Raw genomic sequence first — 15,162 nt, forward strand, 5'->3', positions numbered from 1 at the left:
AATCTATTTGGAAATATTCCTAACCAGCTCAGTGAGAGAGACTCCCTGCCCTTTGACCCTTTGCTGCACCAGTTTTTCAAAACCCAAGATGCTCATATCTAGATGGTGGTATTTATGTACCCCATCAAGATGTAGCCACAGGACCTGGGGGGTGATCTTTCTGAACCAGCTTCCTCATCATGCCATTCAGCATAGGGCTGAGAGCACCCTGTCTCTTCCTTTATTATTCCACAAAGCCAAGAATGAGTTTAGTCCCAGAGCTGCAGTTTGAAAGAAAAAAAAAAAAAAAAAAAGAAGAAAAAGAAAAAAAATCCCTTACCGTGGATGGGAAGTCTGATAGAAAATATTGTCCAGAATTTTTTCTGGAATGTATAAGGGTATTCTGGATCTGATTCAGTCAAACAGGGCTATTGTGTTAACCAGCCCTAGATCCTCAGCTCTACATTGGCATCATACCATTAATTTTAATATCACTCTATCAGTTTACACTAGCTAATCATCCCTACTAAATGTTTAACAAATGCCATGAAGCATTGCCTACTTTCCTCCCCACACACATACATCACTCTCTTGATTTTTCTCTTCTAACAAAATCTCAGTTTTCCTTCTGTTGGTCTCTGCATTTTCTTCTTTCCCTTGCTAGGTTACACAGGGATGTTTGAGTCTTGAACTTCTTCACCATTCATGCTAGTTCATGTCTTTTGTTTTTATTTCTATCTAAATCACTGTCTCTCTTCACTTCTTTTCTAATATTAATTCCAATGGGTTTTTTTCAGTGTTTCTTCCTTCTTTGCATTACTGGTTTGTTTCTATGCCATCCTTATGCTTATAAGCTTTCTTTTCTGTCTGTTTCTTTCCTGTCTACAAGTATGACAGTTAAGTGAAGCATATTTTGCTTTCACAATATAGATACTGGCCAACAAGATCAGAATACTGCAATAAGCCCGATTAGAAGCTTTCCACAAAGAGGACAAAATCCACTCATCAGCTTAGGAACTGTGTATTAGTTTTATATGTCACTTGTCCTCTTTATCATATATCTGTACACCCATGTGAACTTGTTCCTCCAAGTATATCTGGTGATTAAACCAAATGCCAGGATACGACAGGAGAAAATGTAGGAAAAGCCTATCCTTACTACTCGCTTCCCAAGAAACTGGGGAGAAATGCAAAGAAAAGGTTGATAGAATAATGAATCAGCAAAGAATTGTATCATATCCCCTGGCTTCTTTGAAATGAATGGAAGTTTTGCTACCAGGGTCAACAGCATGAGAACTATAAGGCTTTCCTCTTCCCCTTCCCCACGACACTCCCACACTCTCACTTAATGCTTTGCTACCTGCATTCCTAAAAGGCTTGAAAACATTTATATTCACCAAATCCCTAAGGTATAGGGAAAGCGCCATTATACACATTTTACCCTCAATAGTTTTCTTTATGTTGGAGTTGGCTAATTGCAGTCTAGTTACTGAGGTACTGCTTTGCTCACTATGAGAAATGCATAAATCATAACTAGAGAGATTTCGTTGTTGGTGAGTTAGCTTGTTGCCCAGGTATTTGCTCTGACAATGCAGAAAAACTGCTGCTGACAGGTATGTCAACTGGATAAAGCTAGGTGGGACAAATTCAAATCTGCTTTACCCACTGCAGCTACCAGAGAAAGTCTATGGCCGAGGTATTACACAGGCATCTGCTGAAGCCAGGTGCAGGACTATTCTTGCTCCCCTTGGGTGTCTTATCCCCTCTTTTTTCCTAGAAATTTCTCTGCTAATCAACACTGTTAGAACAGGGTACCGATGTGATTCTGAAATGACTTGTAAGCAATTCCAAGTAAATGCTGTTACCTTTCAACAGGTTTTCTTTAATGGGAACAGCTTTTGGTAAGAATGCTTTTAGGGTAAACCCATTTCATTACATGTAGAGAGAGAGACAGAGAGACAGAATATCTCATGATGAATGCTTTATACACAAGCTTGTGGTTCACGATATGTCATTGTGACACTTGAGCTAGAGATCATCAACCACACCTCTGGGACTGGTAGACAAGTATACACATTTGATCTCTTGTATTTGTAATGCTTTTAATCTTTCTTGCATTACTAGTAGATGAAGCACAGTCACAGTGTATATTTTCATTGCACAGGAGTACAATGATGCCTTCTCTTCAGTCAAATACATTGAAAGGAAAGTAAAAAATAAACACTGCTAGAATTATTCTCTAATTCACGTGCACATTATTTGCCACTTCAGATGCTCTGTAAGGCTGAGAGATTCATCTGTTTAGCGAAGTGGAGGACTACAGGCAGAGCAAAACACAGGACTTACCCCTATTGTTCCAAAGCTCTCAGGCTTTCTTCTAATTTTTTTCTTGCAAAGGTGTCTCCATAACCATCTGATCAGATACCACAGAGATTTTGGGCTTGGTATGACATTAAAAGGAGTGGGCAGAGTTCCTCCTTCTTCAAAGTAACTCATCCAAAGTTTTGTTCGAGCAAACTTCCACTCAATGTCTGCATGATCCTGCACACAAGAAACAACATCAGCACAGATGTTGCTGTAATTAAGAAGGTGAAACAAAACTCTACAAAAATCTGAAAACCTAAAACTAGAACAAGCTTGAAATACTAATGAATTTTCTTGTTAAAATACTGGCATCTTCTTTTGACAGAAGGTCTGTATGTAACAAAACAAACCAAAGCAAAGCTGCTTTACTTAGTAAAGAGATGTTAGATACGTACTGTATATATCTACTTTCAACCTTTCTTTCCTTGCTACAGGTTTTTAAATAATTAAAAGTATCTCAAACAACAAAGGATAATTACAAGCAGAAAAATGCTACTGTTCTGGAAGAGTTGTTTTGTTATAATAGCAGCTCATCATTATTCCACACAGATCACATTAATTACTCTGCTCTGTCGCAGCTTCAACAAGTCTGTAGGTCTCATGCACTCTCTCAGTAATTGCCATCCCCAAAAACTCACAGACAGTTTATCCAACAAATCATGAGGCTACTTAAAATTGTTGAGTCAAGTATCTTGTTTTTCCTACTACTTCAGAATTATGTATTTGGAATAGGTTGTAGTGGGTTTTGTGTGGGCTATTTTGTTTGTTTGGTTGGGGGGTTTTTATTTATTTCTTTTGGATTCTATATAATATTGTATAAATTTGAAAAGTTTTGGGGAAAAAAATCAAAACTAAAGTCCATGGAAAGATTGCTGAATCCTAGCAGTTGAAAAGTTTAAATCACTAATATTAGATTTGGACAACAAATATAGTAGCCAAGAATTTAAACTACAGGTCTAGCCCTAGCCTTTAATATTCAGTCAGATATACAGTAATCGAACCAGTTATTTAGAAGTTGTAGTAGGAAAAGTATTCTACCTGCAGTATTTTTGATGAATGCTAGTATGTTGTGATATTTGTGTACTAGACTTGGCCAGCTAGCGTTGTCATGTAGTCAGTATTTCTTTTGTGGGAAAACTTGTAACTTCTAGATTAGAAAAAAGGTACATTTTAAAGTCTTAAGGCTGTGACGCTTTCTTTGGTTTGTTTGCTTTCTGCATGATCATATTTGAATTATCATATGATGAATCAGTGTTTATTTTCATTAGCCTCCTTAATAGACAGATGAGAAATAAAAATAACCCAATAGCTCTTATAAGGATAAAGACAGTTTTCATTAAAGGAGAAAACACTACACTGCTGAATGAGAAGCCATAACCTTTTGTTGGAACTGCTAATGAGTCCAAAATTGTCCATGAAACATGGGCATCCAATTTCTATTAACTGTATATTCACACTACACAAAAATCTAAAAGTAACAGCCTTTTGAAGGTTAATAATTATAATTATTAAAAATAAAGCAGAGGCAGAACAATCTTTGGCAGAGTCTCTTTCTCAGAAGAGGTCCTGGAACAGTGCAGCTTGGGAAGGACTGTGGCCCATACCACTTTCCAGCAGCTTCAGGACACCCTTCCCAACCCACAAGCCGGCTTCTGCAGCAGAGTCCTCATTCAAAGCTGTGGGGAAATTCCCCTTTGCCCAGTACAGCTGGGCCTGATTTCTGGGTCCTTCCAGAAAAGTGCAAAAAAATTAGAACGAATCACAGAATTTGTCCCAATATCCTGTCTGTAAAAAATATTTACTGCCAGAAAAATGGGATATAGGAACAGACAGAACGTATGTATAATAAATTATTTAAGGATAAGCAACAACTTACAGCAATGAGTTGGTAAGAATTATTCATCATGGCTATTAGCATGTTGAGTAGAACAACCAGAGATATTACATTATAGGTACCAAACATGGTGGCCCCAACAAATTCAGTAAATTCATGCCTTGCTTTCACATTGGTCACATAGAGATTGATGAGTCCAAATATAGACCAGAATAATGATTGCAGCGTTTCAAATAATCTGAAAGACAGAACCCAAAGGGAATAGCTGTATAATAACAATACATGTACTTTTCAGATTGTTGGTTTTTTTCCCCAAACACACAAAAGCGCTTGACTTGATTGAGATGAATGATACTTACCACAATATAGGCAACAAATATGGAATATATTTCTAGGGAAACAGTAGCTTAATGTTTCAGATCTGAGGCTCTAGATATAGAATACTGAATCTATAAATAAGCCTGAGAATAAAAGGCCAGTTTTGTTTAAACTTCTGCAGCATAAATATAGTTTTAGAGATTTTATTTCAGACACCTTCCTTTGAAGTATTTTGACCCTTTGTCTTGACTGTAGAAGGTAGAATAAGGATCCAAATGTAACTCAGTGATGGTGTTTCAACCGAAGAGTTTCTTGACAATAATTGCAGTGAGTTTCCTCCATGGCCTCTCTCCTACTCCTTCACCCTGACACCAGAAACAGGTTACCCCGACAAGATGAGTGGGCCACCAGTGCTGTCCCCCCTGCACCTGGAGCAGGGAAGCTGCTGAACTGTGGGGACTTGTACCACTATGGGCAGTCCTGCACTCTGGGGCCTGTTGTTCAGAACTGGACCAAACTTAACCCTTCAGACCCTTTCCTACCATGCAGCATCACCTGTGAAACAGAACTGTGACACAGAATCCAGTACAGTGCTGTCCTGCAGAGATACCTGGGAGGGCAGTGTGTTTGGACTTATGGAAATTCTAGATCCTGAATCCCTGCTTCCGTAATAGAGTGTATACGAGTGGTAAAGGGTCTGGAGTCTCTTGCATGGTTTACACTTGTCTGAGCAAAAATTGAACAACCACTATTCTCCCCTGCTCACAGTTGCAGAACAAACTCACAAGGCACCACAGTTTGCCTTGACACCATCTTCTGGCACTAGTACTAGTAGACGAATAACATCGCTTCCCTCGATGTTCCACTCAGAAAAATTTCCCTATGCTTTTCTGTTCAGATCACACAAAGTTTAGACCTGCATAAGATGCCATTAATATGCAAGATAAATATGCTGTGTCTGAGCAAAGTTACTTGATTAAGATGATATAAAAGGTGTTGTTTATTTACGTTAAGAAGGAAGCCATTGGTAATAAATGTGTTTTAAAAACAGCCTAGATACGATTCATAGAAGGTAATATGGAACAGGTATTTATAGCAGACGTTTGGTTCAGAATGCAAGTTGAAAGATGAAAGAATTAGTATTCCTTTGGTAGTGTTTTGGTACGATAGAGGAACTACAGAACAGAGTGAAGTAAAACTGATTTTTAAGTGAAAGAAAAAAAAAACAACTTTAAAACAGAAATTAGAATATATTCTTTGATTGTGTAAAGTAGACTCAGGGTCAGTAGAAGCTTGGACTGAATGTTTTTTCCTGCCTCAGCTATCACATTTACAAGGATTCTTCATGCTTTAGAACATCAAACTTAATGCCCACAAGTAGACATGGAAGAAATGCAGAGCAACAGCTGCCTGCATAAGCAAGCTCTGATCTGGTGACCTTTTTCCCCTTAATTCTAAATATGTACTTTCTAATGTCGTACTATCTCCCCCTCCTCTTTATCTTTTGATCTTTTGAGTTATCTTGAATTGTACAGACTTCACTGTGGCATGGGTTGAACATTATTACAGAGTGATGTAATGGTGGGGGGGTTTGTTTTTTTCTTATTAGGGTAACTTTAGATGTGTCTGTCAGGACACCACCATAATACCAATAGAAAATAGGCAGTCTTTCCCCTGTAAACAACATCTAAGTGATTAAAATACTGTGGGCAGAAGGGGAAGATAGAAATAGATCAGCCACTTACGTTGAAAATGCATTATTCTGCTTTTCACATCGTATTCCTTTGCAGTTGCCGGGTTCGTTTGTCTCATAGTAGAAGTACAGCTGGTTCAATCCATTTGCAAAAGCTAGCAGCACAAGGCAGTATATGAAGAGAAACTTCAAAATATCCAGCAACATTCTTCCTAGAGATATCTGCAGAGGTCCCAGGTGAGAATTTGCAGTGAATAATGAGATCAAGCGTAGGGAGCTAAAGATGTTTGCAATTGCAAACAGGGCCTCAGCCACCAGGGTTGGATGCCACATGTCCCAGCTCTCCCGTGGAACTAACCCACTATACTGAAAACAAGCAGAAGGGAAGAAATTACTTCTCTATCTTTATGCACAAAAAAGTATGTCAGTTTTTTATAAGCTGTTCAATTAATTTTCTGATAATACAATGAAACTAAATACCTTTCAGAAAGCAACATGTCTTCAAAAGAGCTTCTTATTTTAGGAAAACAAAAAATGACCAACACCCATGTACTTGTCCTTCATTTTTATCTGCAGGATGGTCTACACTTTCCAGGTTTTCGCCTGTTTTTTTTATTTGCCTTTAATTTTCACAGTAGCAAAAGCAAGTCTAAAAATTCTGACAGAGGAAAAGGAACAGTTTTGAACACCTGGGTTCTTAGAATTATAGAAACTTTCAGCTGTAAAATCAGGTAAGTTATTTCTTTGGAGAACAGTGTGGATATGACAATGATGGACAGAAACACACAAGAACTTTGGCAAGTTGGAAGAAAACATTTAATTAACGAATAAGTATATTACTTAATCACTAACATAGGACCAATGATGAAAAAGCTGTTTATGAATGAACCATGGCAAACTGCTTGTGTGTCTCATTATTAAAGTCTGATCCATGGAACTGTGACTCTCCACTGTTTCAGCTCTACCAAAAAATTCCTTGAAGATGAAAGATGTTACTTTGAACTAAGGTTTAACTACCGTGGCAGACTCTACTATTTCTTTGGTCTCATTTATCTGTTTTACAGAATTTATTAGAGGACAGAATGTATGCTATGAGGCACTCTAAAATGATGGGGTAATATAATATGAAGCAGATTTCAAAGAGGGACTATGGTGCAGTCTGTATTTACCTACTGTGGGACACCCAGATGCATCCTTCAGAGCTGCTGATCACACCCTCAATAGTCAGGAAAGGGGCTTTTCTGTGTTGCTGGGGCCAGATGAAACACCATAGCCAGGCACCACAACATTTCCACATGACTCTCATGCTCAAAAGATGACTGCTCTCAGAGTGGCTTGAGACCACCTGAGGAATCTGAATTGACACAAGCCTATGGGACCCAATGAGCTATTCCCAGAGTTGTGAGGGAAATGGCTGATGTAGTTGCCAAGCCAGTCTCCATGCTAATTGAAAAGTCATGGCAGTCAGGTGAAGTCCCCAGTGAGTGGAAAAAGGGAAACACTGCACCCATTTGTAAAAAGGGTAGAAGGGAGGAACCTGGGAATTGCCAACCTGTCAGCCTCACCCCTGTGCCTGGGAAGCTCATGGAACAGCTCCTCCTAGAAGCTATTCTAAGGCACATGGAGGACAAGGAGGTGATTTGAGACAATCAATATGGTTCCACCAAGGGCAATTCCTGCGTGACCCAACGTAGTGGCCTTCTATGATAGAGTGACTACACCAGTGGAACAGGGAAGAGCTATAGATGTCATCTATCTGGACTTCTGTAAGGCCTATGACATGGCCCCCCACAAATGGAATTGGCTGGATGGTTGAATCCAGAGTAGTGGTCCCCAGCTCAATGTCTGGATGAAGATCAGTGACAAGCGGTGTCCCTCAGTGTAGAGGAATGAAGGCAGTGGAATGATTGGCATTGATGGTATACAGCTGTGGCCTTGCTGTGGAGGCAGTGGGTTGATTGACATGGACAATGTGCAGCTGTAGCTCATTCCCACTAAGTAGTTAAATAGCCCTAAGGATTGTTGGAGGGGGGAGGAGCAGTGTGATGTGACCTCTGGAGGAAGGAGATGCAGATGGGCAGTAGGCTCTCACTGATGGTAAAGGCCTTGTTACAGCCTAGTAGTTTGTTTGTGTGTGCTGCAACACCTCAGGGGTCTACATTGGGGCCAGTACTGTTTAATATCTTCATCAATGACATAGACAGTGGGATCAAGTTTACCTTTAGCAAGTTTGTAGATGGCACCGAGCTGACTGGTGTGGTTGACACATCTGAGGAATGAGATGCCATACAGAGGGACCTGGACAACCTTGAGAAGTGTGTCCATGTGACCTTCAACAAGGCCAAGCACCTGGGTCAGGGCAACCCCCAATATCAGTACAGGTTGGGGCGTGAAGGGATTGACAGAAGTCTTGCTGAGGAGGACTTGGGGATGTTGGTGGATCAAAAGCTGGACGTGACCTGGCAATGTGCGCTTGTAGCCCAGAAGGCCAACTGTATCCTGGGCTGCATCAAAAGAAGCATGGCCAGCAGGCCCAAGGATGTGATTCTGCACCTCTACTCCACTCCAGTGAGACCCCACCCGGAGTACTGCTTTTGGCTTTGGAGTCCTCAGCACAGGAAAGACATGGACCTGAGGGCCACAAAAATCATCAGAGAGATGGAAGACTTCTCCTGTGAAGAAAGGCTGAGAGGGTTGAAGTTCTTCAGCCTGAAGAAGAGAAAGCTCTGGGGAGACTTTATTACAGCCTTTCAGTACCTAAAGGGGGCTTATAAGAAAGATGAGGATAGACTTTCAAATAGAGCTTGCTGCAATAGGACAGGGTGTGATGGCTCTAAACTAAAAGAGAGTTGATTTAGACTAGCTATAAGGAAGAAATTTTTTTATGATGAGGGTGGTGAAAAACTAGCACAGGTTGCCCAGAGAGGTGGTAGATGCCCCATCCCTGGAAACACTTAAGGTCAGGTTGGACAGGGCTCTGAGCAACCTGATCTAGTTGGAGATGTCCTTTCTTGTTGCAGGGGGGTTGGAATAGATGAGAATTAAAGGTCCCTTCCAACCCAAATCATTCTATGATTCAAATTGCAGATGGGAACTGAGTATTGTCTTGGACAGTGCTAGTTGGCACAGGACCCCACAATCCTACAGCTGCTCTAACTGACTGGTAGTGTAAGTCAGACAGTCCCAGTGCCTGACTGCCATCCCTGCCACAGTTTTATTTACTTATGTACAAGCAACAATAGCATCTGACAGTCTTGTGGATTTGGGGATGAGAACTGCAAAACTGGAGAGCAGTAGTCCGTTGCAGAGTTAAGAATTACTCAGCCTTACATTTCAACCACCACTGATATTTGCTGTTTAGAGTAGGGACCTGAATCCAGACCTGCTGGAGTCATAGCTCAGTACTCTTTTCATTAGACTATCCTCTCCCTAATGATCATGCTGTAAAATCAAGTCTTACTGCATTTGACATTGTAGCTCCAAGATAGTTGCTATTCTGCTTCATCCACTACTACCCTTCAGTCCAGTTCTGACTGATTCAAGATCGGTGATGAAGTAACAGGCAGTAGAAAACAGAACTGAGTTACTAGAGGCATCAGCTAAGAGATAAAAGCAAGAAGAAAATGAAGCAGAATTTTCAATTTTTATTGAGAAAAGAGAGATGAGAACTCAGCATGTTTTCTATAATGCCTCTCTTTGAATAATATGACACAGGATTTGACTGAATTCTGATGGAACTGTAAAACCCTGGTATGTAAAAACTTGCACCTGTTAAATAACTAGGGACAATTGTCAGTACAAGCAAAGACTAGGTGCTGAACAGTGCACTAGATGCTCAGATTACAGAAAAATACACAAGGTGTGTTGGAGGAATAAGGGAAAAATATTAATGAAAAAAATTTAAAGAAGATATTTGAAACCAGGAATAGATTGAGTTTTTGTTAGAGAATCAAAAGCATCCAACTGCAGATATATTTTAGATGAACCAAGTAGTGGCAGATTCCAAGGAAGTTAAACAAGCAGGAGAGGAAAACACGGAACTAGAGGACACTGAATAAGGATAGCAAATGATAAAGTAAAAGAGCAAGAATAAAGTTAAACCAGCCAGGTGTGGACAGCCACATCTGTGCTCTGTCCCCTCCTCTCACAGTCCACAAAGAAAAATGGGCATTTCTAGTGTATTAGGGAAGCAGATATCCCAAACAGGTCAGATGAGTTGCTCTTTAACTTTCTCTGTTTCTTCTCATTGATTACTGGGGTAGGGAAGAGGCTATCTTATAGTTGTAGTCTGACAAGATGTATACAATGTCACCTTTTCTAGAAGAGATGAGGTTAAGGAGAAAGGTGAGAAGAAAGGAATTTATCTATGATGTTCTGGACTGAGACACAAAACTGGTGCATTAAAACAGTCAGAAAAGATAAATGACCCCTTATTTATAAAAGGGAAATCAAAGGCACACGGTATTTCAGCTTAACTGACTGTGCCTTTCTGGGGCCCAAGTGCTTGCTGCATGTTTAGATACAATGCAAAAAAAAGTCATGACTGTAAGTAGAAATTGATTGCTGTTATTTCAGTTTTGAAGAGATGTGATTTAAGAGACTGGAAATACTTGGCTTAAAAATTGTGAGAAAGGTGAAGGCCAGAGAAGCAATTTTGGAAATTATCTGTGAAACATAATAGCTGAAAGAAGGCAGCAAGTTATATATATATATATATATATAATATATATATATATATATATAAGAGTTTAAGAGGGTTCTGACAACAAAACTGCTTCCACTAACTAGAGGATGCTGAAAAAGAAATCTAGAAATATTGAAGAACAACCAGCAGAACAAAGAAGCTTACGTGTTAGAAGGAGAAGAAAGCAGAGGCACAAAAAGACTAAGCATATTAAAAACAGAAACATTGAGAATATGAAAAAAAGAAAAACTGTATTTTAGGACAAAACAACCCCAAACATGCAGAACTGAAGCATTTGTTCTCTCACTCATTCTTGTTGATGTTCTTACGTTCTATACAGAATAAATAAATGGTTATTGTTCTAGGGAATGGAAAACGGTAAGAGCAAATATAGCAACACTGAGCTTTTTGTAAACCATGATGTTGATACTTAGTACTTCTTTTATTATTTTGTGACCCTGAGGAATTTCTCTCCCCACTTCAAATGCAAACACAACCTCTTGACTTGTAACAAGCCAGCCATCACTCAACATGATTAAATGATACCTATCATTGGCTTGTCAGTTGAATGAAATGTACATGGCACATCAATGGGAAGTTAAGAAGATCAGAAAACAAACTGAGCAGCATATAAACAGTAGAGTTTCAAGGCAAATATATGATGATTGTGTGATATCACCCAGGGAATACAAGATAATAATTCTTGATCCTTACTCAAAGGAATTAAAATGCAAATCTAGTATCAGAACCATTTGTGAGGAAAAAAGCTGAGCGATCAGTTTTCCCATGAAAACAAAAGTCACTAACTGTAGAACTCATGAAAGCAACAAGAAAGATCAAACAGACATGTAGATCAGGCTACCTGAATGTTCAATGGACTGCTGGACCTTGGTCAAATGTGACCCTCTTTTTTTCTGATAACAAAAGAAAGGTTAAATAATACCCATTTCAGCAAAAGTACTTTAAATCCTTTCCTGAAAGGTCATATGCAAATGTGAACTCCTCCTATTTTAAAATGTATGTCCCAATCTTTGCATACATTATGCTGAATTTCGGAACAGCAGTAGGAAAAGGGTGGGGGGCTGATCTAGCAAAGAGCTTTAAAACAGTAATTACACTTAGGAATTGAGTCCATAATTTTGGGGGGAGGGTTGTGCATTAATACTCCTACGTAAATGGACATTTTGTCTGTAAATCTGGTGAAACATTAATCAAAAACACTTTACAATGTACAAAGTCAATGTTTGCTCCTGCAGAATTGGTGCCAGAAGAGAAATATAAACTTATTTACTACTGAACAGAGTAGATCTGACACAGTGATCACTAAGGCAGTAAATATTGAGACAAACAATGTATTTTTAGTTATTTTTCAGAGTTCTTGCCTTGAATAGGAACCTTTTTACTAGCTTTTCATGTCAGTGGCTGAGACACATAATCAGTAATATGAACTTCCATGCAGTTTCTAGCAGAACTGGGAACAAGCTGCACTAGGTCAAATGCTCAGGTTTAAGAAATATTTAAGATAAAGCAAGCAGGGTCTGCATATAAGTTGGCACTTCACCTAACTTTATGCAATAGTACAAATTAAATTATCTTCCAAAACCATAAAAAGAACCATTTCTCTTAGAGCACGAGATGTCTATCTATATCTACAACCCTCCATCAAAACAGATGTGTTGCTTAAAATCTGTTATCTTGTACTCTCATTAAACGTGTCAATGCACTATTTATAATATTATTTATTGGGGAGAAAGTATTTTCAGTGGATATACTGGATAATTTAAAAAGACCTCACAAGTTGATATAAAATCAGAGACAAAAAGCATAGCCCTTTGAAAAACACGAGATGTACTCATTTTGTTTGAATACTGGCAATGAAACAGGTAACTGAATTATCTTAGCAGTTCTCGCATCCTGAAATTACACTTTTTTGGTGTATTTTACATTATTCCACCAGCTGCTGCAAATAATATCCATCTGCTCAACCACTGTGTCAGTCGGAGAGCCTTGAATGGGCAATATACACTATGTTTTTCTCTGGGAACATTTATCACACAAGAGAGTAGTATGAGGGCACTCTCATAATTTTATTCAAGGGAGTTGGTAAAAATGTTTAATTAGGTAGATTTAGCTGTTTTATAGGAGGTAGAATACCTCTAAGAAGTGCATTTATATATTTGAATTAATAAATAACAGAAAAGCTCTTTCAGAAAAAAATCGTCTTGCAAGGTTTAGAAAACAAAAATAAAAGCTTTACATCAAAACACTGGTTACATTTGGCATTCTCTCAATCTCCTCTGGGATAGAGGTGGGGAATTCTGTTGTAGGTATTTGAAGAAAATGTGGCTGGATATTAAATGACACTTGTATTAGTCTCTTTATTACCTCATCATGTGTTTCAATTGACTACCAGAACTGAGGCTCTTTTAAGGAACAAAAAGGTATTTGGGTGCAACATTGCACACACAGTAAAAATATAATATCTGCAGAACCAAAGATAGTGCTTTATGCACTGTGTTGATTATGATTGGCATGCAAGCACTAATTCAGAGAGTAATGGATGCATATTATCCCAGATACTGTCACCTTGGAATCTAATTACCATAAGCAGAAGCTGTCTGGGAGATGAAATGTCTTCTAACAAATATTATTCTAAAGTGAATAATTGGCCATCACAAATGCTTTGGAAACATGCCTTTTCCATGAACTGTTTGCTTTGATACATGGGATGCTGAAATGACAATTTTCTGGTCACTTTATGATAAGGCGCCCTTGTGTGTAAAAAGGCATTTCATCAGCTTTAAATGACAGCTCTCCTCACGCTTGTGAGCAGCTTGCTCTTTCAGGCAACAGCTTCTAATTTCTTTGAGTGAGAACACTTCCAAAGGATTGCAGCCAGAGAACCAGCACGCCAGAAAACTTTTGTCACAGGAGGACGCTGATGTCAACAGATCACAGGTCTTTGGTCACCCCTGCCCCTGACTGGCTGACATGTAGGCACTTGTGAAGAGACACAAGATGATATAAATCAGAGATTCCTATGTTCCTCTATGCTTATGGCAGGGCTGCAGCAGGAACAGCTGCTGTTTGAGGGTAAGGGAGCTGTAACCAGCTACTTGATGGCTGTATCCTCTTCTTTCTCCAGCCAAAAGATCCTTGGCTGGGGAGAGACTTCTTCCATACACGCAGAGTAGCTGGTGGCAGGGAATTTGAAACAGCTGAAATACAGTGCTGATCACAATGGCCAGTAAAAATGGGCTTGTTAACTTTACTTGGATGTGATAAGATCCATGACAGATGCTAAGATGCTTTAGTTTCCTTTCAGATGTGGTTTCCTTGTCCTTGAGACCATTGTTATGATTAAAATCTTTCATTTTATAAGGAATTTCTATCATGTTATGGATTGATGTTGAATACATACAAAAATGCAATATGTTCCATAGCTTTGGAAAGGAGGGCTATTTTTCTGGAAGATACTTCAAACAGTGAGAATATAAAATCATTCATAAGAAGTCCATGAAAAGGATGAGAAAATGAACATAACCAGCCTCAAGTGACTATCTTATTCCTTCCAGCTTTACTTGTTCATGTTGCACTTATCAGAAATTTTCAACACAAATTAAAACTTTGCTCTTTACACACATACACCACCACCACCACCACCACTACCACCCCCAATTTTAAGTATATGTATTTTTTTGTAGTCCTGTCTGGAAGTTTTGCATGGTGTGTAAACTTGTCTTAGAGGTAATAATTTCTTACTGATAAATACACAAAGACTAATTCAAAACATAATTTTGTGCAAACATTATTAAATATTACAAGTGATCTCCCTTTTCCAAGAAAATGACATTATGACTATTCATGATCAAATAACAAAAGATTGTGTAGTCCCAGAACAAAAAAAAAAATTATAAATCACAATGTTTTGTTCATTCTTATCCTGGTCTAGTTTCTTGTCATATCTGGAGAAGATTCAATGAGCACATCATACATCTCTTGCATTGCTAAGCCTGAGAACCTCCAAATACAGAAGAAAGTTTGAAGAAGCCTGATTTGTCTTAAATATTCTACTGATTTTTTTTTTTTTAAAGTTTACCTTTGAAAATGCAACAATTTTCAAAGAGATTGTTGCTAAGTACAAGGAGTTCATTACAAAATCCATGAGGTTCCACCAATCATGAATGTAGTCCTGTAGTCCACCATCCCACATCTGTTTAATTTCACCCCAGATAAAACCTGTAAATAGAACATAATTCATTAAGCATGTATATTAAATAAAAAAGGCTG

The 15,162-nt window shown here is 38.7% G+C and overlaps 1 protein-coding gene across 1 annotated transcript in view; it reads right to left on the reverse strand.

Moving 5' to 3' along the window:
- TRPC4 (transient receptor potential cation channel subfamily C member 4) overlaps positions 1-15,162 on the reverse strand; it is a 162,104-nt gene that overhangs the window by 11,007 nt on the left and 135,935 nt on the right. The window contains exons 5-8 of the mRNA XM_037378463.1: positions 14,972-15,111; positions 6,241-6,554; positions 4,220-4,415; positions 2,326-2,520 (exon numbers count right to left, since the gene is read on the reverse strand). Of these exons, the coding sequence (XP_037234360.1) occupies positions 2,326-2,520; positions 4,220-4,415; positions 6,241-6,554; positions 14,972-15,111 (845 nt within the window). The remainder of the gene's footprint in view (positions 1-2,325; positions 2,521-4,219; positions 4,416-6,240; positions 6,555-14,971; positions 15,112-15,162) is intronic.

This window comes from Falco rusticolus, chromosome 2 (genome assembly GCF_015220075.1).
Source record: "Falco rusticolus isolate bFalRus1 chromosome 2, bFalRus1.pri, whole genome shotgun sequence".
NCBI classification, from domain to species: domain Eukaryota; kingdom Metazoa; phylum Chordata; class Aves; order Falconiformes; family Falconidae; genus Falco; species Falco rusticolus.